General features: G+C 42.6%; 1 protein-coding gene across 4 annotated transcripts; it reads right to left on the bottom strand.

Moving 5' to 3' along the window:
- Positions 1-7014: 7014 nt before the first annotated feature.
- On the bottom strand, positions 7015-10905 carry LOC115104866 (transmembrane protein 14C-like). Of its 4 annotated transcripts, none has more exons than XM_029626218.2 (5): positions 10786-10905; positions 8078-8151; positions 7827-7928; positions 7527-7614; positions 7015-7411 (listed from the first exon to the last, which is right to left on the bottom strand). In XM_029626218.2, exons 1-5 carry the CDS (start codon positions 10896-10898, stop codon positions 7351-7353), a joined length of 438 nt encoding a protein of 145 aa, XP_029482078.2. In that variant the 5' UTR covers positions 10899-10905; the 3' UTR covers positions 7015-7350. The 4 variants fall into 4 exon arrangements, with proteins under 4 accessions (XP_029482078.2, XP_029482082.1, XP_029482080.1 ...); XM_029626222.2 differs by lacking the exon at positions 10786-10905 and adding an exon at positions 10644-10745; XM_029626220.1 differs by lacking the exon at positions 10786-10905 and adding an exon at positions 9912-9940.
- Positions 10906-11071: the final 166 nt, after the last annotated feature.

Below are 11071 nucleotides of genomic sequence, written 5' to 3'. Positions count from 1 at the left end.
GCTGACATTTTAAATACTTAAGGTTAGGCAAGGGTTCTGGTTAAGGTTAGGGTTAGGGTATGTAATCATGATCTGATGAGGGGGAACGTAGGGGGTGTAATAATAGGTTATTTAAAATAATTTTGATTAGGTACCTAGCCATGCAAAGTAGTTCATTACCTTATTTAGGAAGCTCATTGGATCCCATCCAGGTTGAGGTCAAAGTTACTATTTTTTTTCTCACAGACTCTATGCACAAATTTGTTTATATCCCTGTTAGTGAGCATTTCTCTTTTGCCAAGATAATCTATCCACCTGACAGGTGTGGCATATCAACAAGCTGATTAAACAGCATGATCATTACACAGGTAAAAGGCCCCTCTAAAATACTCTGTTTGGTCACACAACACAATGCCTAAGATGTCTCAAGATTTGAGGGAGCGTGCAATTGACATTCTGACTACAGAAATGTCAAACCAGAATTGCCACCTCCAACATCCTTTGAGAGAATTTGACAGTACGTCTAACCGGCCTCACAACTGCAGACCACATGTATGGCGTCGTGTGGGCAAGCGGTTTGCTGATGTCAATGTTCTGAACAGCCCCATGGCGGCGGTGAGGTTATGGTATGGGTAGGAATAACCTACGGACAACAAACACAATTGCATTTTAATCAATGGCAATTTAAATGCAGATACGGTGACGAGATCCTGAGGCCCATTGTCGTGTCATTCATCTGCCGCCATCACCTCATGTTTCAGCATGATAATGCACGGCCCCATGACGCAAGGACCTGTACACAATTCCTGGAAGCTGAAAATGTTCCAGTTCTTCTATGGCCTACATACTCAGCAGACTTGTCACCCATTGAGCATGTTTGGGTTGCTCTGGATCAACGTGTATGACAGTGTGTTCCAGTTCCCGCCAATATCCAGCAACTTCGCACAGCCATTGAAGAAGAGTGGGACAACATTCCACAGGCCACAATCAACAGCCTGAACAACTCTATGTGAAGGAGATGTGTCGTGCTGCATGAGGCAAATGGTGGACACACCTAATACGGATTGGTTTTCAGATGCATATCTGTATTACCAGTCATGTGAAATAGATTAGGGCCTAATTACATTGATTTAAATTGACTGATTTCCTTTTATGAACTATAACTCAGTAAAATCTTTGCATTTTTGCATGTTGCGTTTATATGTGTGTTCAGTATACAACCCTTTCCACAGAGGGTTCTCCTATGGGGACAGCTGAACCACCCTTTTGGAACCGTTTCCCCCCCAAATGTACAGCTAATAATAGGCTAGCTAGTCGCTACTAGCTTTGTTCAGTTTTGTTAGGGGCGAGCTGGATATTCGAAAATGGCTGGGCACTCCCAAGTGAAATCTAATTGCTATTGATGGACATACAGCTGTGTGTTATTTGATGGGTATAGGTACAATGACCAATGTAGACTATAGCTTGTGCTCTGAGGTGATGCTGAAAATGGCTGTGCATTTAACGTTACCCTTTCAAATCAAATACATTTTTATTTGTCACATGCACCAAATACAACAGATATTACTGGAAATAGCTTACTTACAAGCCCTTAAACAACAATGCATTCAAGAAAATAGAGTTAAGAAAATATTTACTAAATAAACTTAAGTAAAACAATTAAATAAACAAATAAGTGACACAATAAAATAACAATAATAACCTTACTGTAAATAGCTTACTTATACAAGCCCTTAAACAACAATGCAGTAAACAGCACCAGCTGTTATTGACAAATAGACACACACCCCCACCCCTCATCTTACCGGATCTAACTGTTCTGTCCTGCCAATGCACAGAAAACCCATCCAACTGTATAATATCTGTGTTGTCGTTCAGCCACAACTCAGTGAAACATAAGATACTACAGTTTTGAAAGTCCCGTTGGTAGGATAGTCTCGAACGGAGCTCATCCAGTTTATTCTCCATAGATTGCACGTTAGCCAATAGAATGGATGATAGAAGCGGGTTAACTATTTGCCGACAACCTCTCACAAGGCACCCTGATCTCCGCCCCCTGTATTTTCTTCTTTTCTTCATGGGAATGACAAGGATTTGGGCCTGGTCTGGGAGCAGTATTATATCCTTCGCATCAGACTCATTAAAGAAAAAATCTTCACCCAGTTTGAGGTGAGTAATCGCTGTTCTGAAGTCCAGAATCTCTTTTCGGTTATAAGAGACGGTAGCATCAACCTTATGTACAAAATAAGTTACAAACAATGCGAGAAAAAAACACACAAAAAATAGCACAGTTGGTTAGGATCCCATAAAACTGCAGCCATCCCCTTTGGCGCCATTCTTTCATTTCGCTGACTGGGGCTATCCTTCTGTCCATTTTCCAGAATCGATGGTTCTGGTGTGTGATGTTTTAAAAACACATCTTGGGCTACCAGTCTTCTCTTCAACATCACGTGTTTTCTTGTGTGCAAAATTACAGTTGTGTATATGGCTGCATTTCAGATTTTTTTTTACGAGAGTGCAAGGACAGAGTCAATTGTTGCTTATGTGATCTAAAAAATATAACGAAAGACTGAGTTTCAACAACTCAAGGAGTCACTGAAACGTGACAGAATTGTGTGTGGAATCACAAATGACCAAGTGCGTAGCAGATTACTCTGAGAACCAGATCTCCTGCTAGCTAGAGCAATAGACATTTTCCGTGCTAGTGAAGTGAGCCAGAGCCAACTGAAAATGCTTCATTATGAAGTCGAGGTACCCATTCACAAGGTGCATGAGGAAAACACAAAACTAGACAACGACCGTGCACAGCTAGTAAAAGAGAGGTTGCAGGTAGAATGGTCACGTTGTGGGTAAAAACATGAACCAAAAAAGTGTCCAGCGTACAGTAAGATATGCAAAGTAATTCACTGCATTGACAGGGAGATGACAGCAGGAAATGAGGACATGTTCATTGGGACAATTTAAGTGAAACACAATGTGTATCTCAGCTAGTGAACATCAATGAGAAAAAAACATGAGAAAGAGCAATGGACAGAAACACTGAAAATAAACAACCACAAACTTACTGCTAATCTGGATACAGGAGCTGAGTGTAACATCTTGTCCTTGAGAGAATTGAAAACGCTGAAAGGAAAAGTTAGTGGCAGATTCCATGCAAAAATTCACCTGCAAGCTAGTGACATATTCCGGCCACGAGATAGAGCCAAAAGACAAGAAAACACTCCAATTTCAGTACAAAGAGAAAGTGTTTTAACAGGAATTTCAAGTGATTGAAGAAGATGCACCTGCAATACTTGGAAGATCAGCTTGTCTATAAATGGTCTTAATACAGAGAATATTCAAGCTTGAACAAAGGACAGAGACTGACATTTACGGTGAATATAAAGATGTATACACAGGACCTGGATGTGTTCCTGGAGTTCATCACATACAAATAGACCCAGAAGTCACACCACTGGTTCACACATGCAGAACCTGTAGCACTAAAAGGAAAAACTGGAAATGGAACTGAACCCCGTGGAAAACATGGATGTTGTCGTCAGGCAACCTGAGTTTACTGAATGAGTAAACAGCTTGGAGATTTTTTATTTTTTAATTGACCTTTATTTAACCAGGCAAGTCAGTTAAGAACAAATTCTTATTTTCAATGACGGCCTAGGAGCAGTGGGTTAACTGCCTGTTCAGGGGCAGAACGACAGATTTGTACCTTGTCAGCTCGGGGGTTTGAACTTGCAACCTTCCGGTTACAAGTCCAATGGGGGGGAGGCGTCTGTTAGCTCTTCGTTACTATGCAAAGTGATAGACATGGTGACGGTGAAAGGACTTCGCAGTGTTGTATTGCCGGGGAGAGAGGCATTGAAGGATACCCGGAGGAGGCGTTATGTTGTACTAGAGTGCCAGTTATAACAGCTTATAGCATACACCCATTTCCTTGCCAAGTCATGTATTTAAGAGTGGGAAACTGCAGGTGGCTTGTTCATTAGGCAACAAAATGGAAGTAAATGGACTGAAACAGGGAGGGACTATAAGAAATGCTTATACTCGTTTTCTGTTGCAAAACATTAACAAAAAAACTGTCGCATTGCCTTACTAACACAACCCAGATTAATTAGAAGTTTCATATTACAGACAATTCTATGTATTCTTCATTTGCAGAAACAAGTTCATCCCTGAGTCAGCGATCAGAAACATACATTTTCAGATATTACAAAGCCAATCATTTATTCATTAACATGGTAGAGGTCTCCCATAAGAACCAGTTGACTCTCTCCTGTGACAACACCAAGGACAACTGGAGTAACAGAAGGCCGTTACCATCACTGGCACTCCCATCATTCATAGTTGGCTATTGTCTGTAAACACTGACAAATATTTGGGCTTTTTGTGAATTATCATATGTGGCACAACCCCATATGGTGCATTTTAAAGGGTTGGTTCACTCTATTGTCTTGCGATTTAAAGGGATGGATGGTTGGTTCAAAGTAAATTTTCCTCAAAAGTGGTCTAAAGTCCTTATTCTATACTTGTTGTGTGTAGATTCCACTACATTAGAATCAATCAATCACCCCAAAGCCCCCAGCAGACACTCAACAGCCCCACCAGTAGACCCCCAACAGCCCCTCCACCAGGCCCCCCAACAGCCCCTCGAGTCGATCCCCCACCAGGCCCCCAACAGCCCCTCCACCATGCGCCCCAACAGCCCCTCGAGTCGATCCCCCAACAGCCCCTCCACCAGGCCCCCAACAGCCCCTCCACCATGCGCCCCAACAGCCCCTCGAGTCGATCCCCCAACAGCCCCTCCACCAGGCCCCCAACAGCCCCTCCACCATGCGCCCCAACAGCCCCTCGAGTCGATCCCCTCCAACAGCCCCTCCACCAGGCCCCCAACAGCCCCTCCACCATGCGCCCCAACAGCCCCTCGAGTCGATTCCCCCAACAGCCCCTCCACCAGGCCCCCAACAGCCCCTCCACCATGCCCCCAACAGCCCCTCAAGTAGATCCCCCCCAACAGCCCCTCCAGTAGACCCACCAACAGTAAGTTATGTGACAATTGTAACATTATAACACAGTATCCCTCACAAATCTAACTCAAAGAGACATGTGTATCTATTTGGATTCGGACATGACTGGACTCTTGACCTATGAAGAAATGTCCCATTCTGTGAGCTTGTTTGGCCCAACACTTTGAGCCGTTGTTGCTTCTGGAGGTTTCCACTTCAGCACTTATAGTTGACCGGGGCATATCAAGCAGGGCATAAACTTGACGAACTGACTTGTTGGAAAGGTGATATCCTATGACGGCGCCACGTTGAAAGTCTGTCTATGGATTTTATACACCTTTCCCCAGAGCTCTGCCTCGACACAATCCTGTTTCTGAGCTCTTACGGACAATTCCTCCGACCTCATGGCTTGGTTTTTGCTCTGACATGCACTGTCAACTGTGGGACCTTATATAGAAAGGTGTGTGCCTTTCCAAATCATGTCCAATCAATTGAATTTACCACAGGTGGACTCCAAACAAGTTGTACAAGCATCAAGGATGATCAATGGAAACAGGATGCACCTGAGCTAAATTTCAAGTCTCATAGTAAAGTGTCTGAATACTTATGTAAATAAGGTATTTATGTTTTTGAATTTTAATGCATTAGCAAAAATTTGCTTCGTCATTATGGGGTAGTGTGTAAATTGAGGGATTAAAAATATGATTTAAATCAATTTTAGAATAAGACTAACGTAATAAAATGTGGAAAAAGTCCAGGGGTCTGAATGCTTTCCGAATGCACTGTACATTAACATTCATCTACATGATGTTAAAGAGAGCCATTTTGATTCAATGAAAGTGAGTGGATGTTCTGCCATGGATGTCTGTCTCAGAGTTACTTTGAGGCTGGAAAGAACACACTAGGGGCGAATTTCCCAGGATACTGATTAAGTCTAGTCCTGGACCAAAAAGCACATGCAACAGAAATTCCCCAATGTGCATGTTTTTTCAGTCCTGGTCTAGGCTGAATCTGTGTCCAGACAATTGTCCCTATAGAAGGGGTCCTGTAACTATGGTTTAGTACATTCAGCACATGGATCGCTCAGATCTTTTTTTCTTTTCAGATTATGATGGAAGGCAGACAGGCCCCAAATGAAAAGGACAGAGCTACTCAGCTCTGTGGAAAACCTCTAGCAACCAGACTAGAGGTCCACTTGCACAGCCAGTCCATGGTAGGGTAGACTTGGCACCCAAGTACGGAAGGGAAATCGCTAGTGCACCAAGAGAAGCTATAAACCCAACCTGCAGGTTTAGCCACAGTCTGATATACACTAAGAAGGAAACTGTTTTGTAGCGCTGAACTTCACTGCCCTCAGTGCATGTACTTCTGAAAGGCCTCCAATGTATTATTCCAACAAAGTAACATGTACAGGGATGTCCAAGGAGAGACATTTCTGTACATGTTTTTATACTGGCATCATTTGGGTGATGTATATGAACAAGACATATGCCAGGAGGACAGATCCCTCTAACTTCACCAGAAGAGTACCGGGACCATCTATTGTAATTGCTGATTGACAGGCTGATGCGTTTGCTCTAAAACAGGGGTTCCTAAAAAAAAAAAAAAGTTTTTCAGCTCAAGACCCAAATCCTCCCATGACTCAAATCGTCCTCCAACGACCCAAATTAAGAAGAAATAAATGTGTAATTATAGATTTATTCTCATCATTTTACGACCCACCTCTCACATGCCCGGGGCCCACTTTGTGTCCGACCAATAATTTAAGAAACACTGCTGTAAAGTATCCCTCATAGACAATCGCGTCCTGAAACCCGTTGGATGCCGACATCTGGCATGCCTCATGCAATTAGTTTATGATAATATTTGATTTTTTGTGAATTTTGTATTCTAGATTTTTATAATGTAAATGGTTTCTATTATGTTTAAATTACTAAACTCAAAGGACATTTTATTAGGAAATTCTTCCTAAAACTGTAAATTGTAAAGGTTTATCGCTCATATATCCCGAGTAGTAATTTACTGAATCAGTGGCTAAAGCAGCATTGACTTCAGTTTTATTATGTATGATGGCAGTCTACACTTATGTAAAAGGTAAATAAACAAACACGGGCCATCTTATAAACCTTATACGCAACTTCACGGTTCATTTATCTCTTGTAACGTAATGACAAATCTGCGTAACAATATGAACAAAAACACATGACAGTCCTTGTTATTTCATAAATCAGTGTTCAATTATACATTTGTCCAAAATAACATTCACATATCTGACTGATATTCTTGGTGAACGATATAAGACCGTAGAAAAGCACGAGAGGATAGTGATTTTGACATCGGTGTCTGTGAACGTCTTCTTCATTTCAGTGCATTATGACTCCTGGGGCTTCTGCAGCAGCATTCCAACACCCAGCTTCCCCACCATAAGTAAACTGCACAAGGTAGAGACAAAAATAACATGTTAAGTAATCTCATACTGCATCATCCTCATACCCATTTCCTAGTCCTGAAACAACAACAACAAAAAGAAGGGAGTTGATTGGCTACCTTGCTGCTGCCATCATTCCAGCAGGCATCATCTTCCTGGAACCATAGAATCTCTTTCCCATCACACCTGCCAGGGCTCCTGATGTGACTGTGTGATACAGGGGGAATTGACTCAATGCAGTAGGTCTACTGTAAAACTAATCATCATGAGTAGCTAGAAGTCAGTTTGTCGTGATCAAGAGAGGTCTGGGCGACGAGACATATGTATACATACTGGTGTCTAAATGAGACAGAAACTGTACTTTTAACAGAGAGATACATTCACAAAACAGTGAGGGACGACACCAAAGGTTTACTAACCTAGAGACACCCAAATATTTGTAGGATCTTGTGATATCTGGTAGGCACCAACCCCAGCTAAGCTGCCGAAGAGAAGACCTGCCGCCAAGGAGGGGACACTGCCTGGAGACACCAAGAGATGTACAGGGGAGAGTGGAAACCATGTTACCACTTCATTGTCACAAGACTGGACATATGATGCAATGCATTAGACTCAAAAACTATTTACTCTATTCAATCTTGTTAACATGACGGCACAACAATAAACGTACGTGCTTTGACATAGCCCATCACTCCTCCGGATGCAATGAGTGCTGCATACCCATATCCAACCCAATCAGTCATTCTAGAACATGTAACGAAGGAAAGAGAGAGAATGTTAGGCTACTAATCGCCATTTGCCACACCCACTGCAGTGGGCATGTGGCGACGATACACATGTAGCAAGTCATTAATTAACTCAAGATGTGCCTGTTAAATATGTTAGATAGCCAATGTTTGTTGTTTTGCAAAAATGTAGCTCACTGCTAAACTGAGGTGTATTGATTACTCCGATTCTGTTGCAAGACGTTACGTCGCATTAGTGGAAACCCAGAGTGTTCTCAGGGCAGACCTGGTTGTGGCTAGATACCATACATTACCAAAAGTATGTGGACACCTGCTTGTCGATAATCTCATGCCAAAATTAGATTAATATGGAGTCAGTCCCCCCTTTGCTGCTATAACAGCCTCCACCCCTTTGGGAAAGTTTTACACTAGATTTTGGAACATTGCTGCGGGGACTTCCTTCCATTCAGCCACAAGAGCAGTAGCAAGGTCGGGCACTGATGTTGGGAGATTAGGCCTGGCTCGCAGTCGGCGTTCCAATTCATCTCAAATTCATCCCAAACTGCAAGATGGTGAAGCATGATTCATTACTCCAGAGTCCAATGGAGTTCACTCCAGCTGATGCTTGGTATTGCACATGGTGATCTTGTGTGCGGCTGCTCAGCTATGGAAACCCATTTCATGAAGTTCCCGACAAACAGTTCTTGTGCTGACATTGCTAACAGAGGCAGTTTGGAACTCGTGGTGAGGACAGACGATTTTAACGTGCTACGCACTTCAGCACTCTGCTGTCCCGTACTGTGAGCTTGTTTGGTCTACCACTTCGCGGCTGAGCCGTTGTTTCTCCTAAACATTTCTACTACTTCACAATAAGAGTACTTACAATTGACTGGGCAGCTCTAGTTGGGCAGAAATTTGACGAACTGACTTGATGGAAAGGTGGCATCCTATGACGGTGCCACATTGAAAGTCACTGAGCTCTTCAGTAAAGCCATTCTACTGACAGTGTTTGTCTATGAATATTGCATGTGTAACAGTATAGCTTCTATTCCATCCCTTTCCTTACCTCGAACCAGGGACCCTCTGCACACATCAACTGACACCAACGAAGCATCGTTACCCATCGCACCACAAAAGTCGCGGCCCTTGCAGAGCAAAGGGAACAACTACTTCAAGGTCTCAGGGCGAGTGAATTCACCGATTGAAACGCTATTAGCGCGCTAAATAGCTAGCCATTTCACATTGGTTACACACAGCTGTGTGCCCGATTTTATACACCTGTCGGCAACGGTTGTGGCTGAAATATCCTAATCCACTCATTTGAAGTGGCGTCCACATACACTAAATATACAAAAGTATGTTTGAGTCGCGTCAGGGACCATTTTAGCTTATCCTAACCGTAAACTAATTATCTTACCCTTCATTCACCTAACCTGTTAGGGAAAGTAACTTCTGTTAGGCAGAACCAGCAGACCTGCCCTGAGAACAGTCTTGGTTTCCACTAATCCAGAAAATGTTTTGAAACAAAAACAAGAGCTTCTATTGGACAAATTCAGGTAGGTTTCCTCCCCATTTCGTTTGCTTCAGTTTGGTTCTTAAACGGTCAACGGTTTCCATTGCAAGACATAATGGATACACCCCTGTTCACTTAGATACGATGTAGCTTGCCGTAAGACACCACCCTACCGTTATGCTTGTTTACCCTGAGCTGCACTGTGAACGGAACGCAATTTTTACATTTAAGTCATTTAGCAGACGCTCTTATCCAGAGCGACTTACAAATTGGCAATCATGGTTACATTAAGACACATTGGAGCTGGCACGAGAAATGCGTCAGAAAACGTTCCTCAATGCAGGGATGGGATATACCACTGTACTCAATTTGACCTTTATCCACAATGTTCCATCGAGATGATTGAAAAACTGAGTTTTTCGGAAAACTTCCCCTTTTGTCCTCATGCTTGCTAGCAGTAGCCACCTCCGCCGTTTTGTAATGGCAGTGTCAGCCAATCAGCTCCTTTGCTGTTCAACACCATGTTCCATAACAACTGCGGTGGCTAATGCTAGCTAACATGAGAACAAAGTGCAGTTTTCTTGGAAAACTTGAAAGTATTTAAAATGTCTATATGCAGCAGTATGGATAAAAATTACATTTTTGGAGTACAGTGGCATATCCCATCCGTACATTGAAGTACATTTTTCAACTCCTATCTCATGCAGGCTCCACCGTGTCTTAATGTAACCATGATTGCGTCCATGACCCCAGTACAGCTCAGGGTAAAAAGGCGTAACGGTAGGGTCACTATCTTCTGGTAACAGTGTAGCCTGTCCCAGCTAAATTCATCCGTGGAACACTGTAGTTAATTGCCCCAACGTTGCTACAATGTTTCCCGTTTTAAAATATATATTATATTTGATTTTCTTCAGTACATTGTAATGTATCGGTTGGGAAACATTTTAGACAGTAAATCAATCCCACAAAATTGCAAGTCAGAGCGCAACATAGCATACCTAGCAGTTTAAGACAACAGTGCCCATTGAGTCAATGGAGTTGCCCATGTGTGCGATCGGCATTAATTTATAAGGCAGATGGCTACATTGTCAAGTTTAGGAAACCTTTGGATGAATAGTAAAACACAAGCTTGTGTACAACCTTGCTCCTTTTGGCGTATCCTTCAACGCTGCTTCGTAGTGCGTATCGTAGCAATGACGCGCTGCCAAAGACCCCACGGGAAGTGATGTTTTTCTCCACATGGCAGACAGCATAACCTAATTTGTCTGGAACACTCTGGACCTCATATCCCATGTACCCCCAATTATAATGTTTTACGAAGTGACACTATCAAAATAATTGACAAAAGCTCTGTTCAAGTGTCTACAATAAATGTATAAAAACATCCAATTAAAGCACATATACAAGGGGAAACCTAATATTTTAA

This window comes from Oncorhynchus nerka, linkage group LG22, assembly GCF_034236695.1.
Source record: "Oncorhynchus nerka isolate Pitt River linkage group LG22, Oner_Uvic_2.0, whole genome shotgun sequence".
Classification (NCBI taxonomy): Eukaryota; Metazoa; Chordata; class Actinopteri; order Salmoniformes; family Salmonidae; genus Oncorhynchus; species Oncorhynchus nerka.
This window is presented reverse-complemented; position numbering and strand designations above follow the sequence as displayed.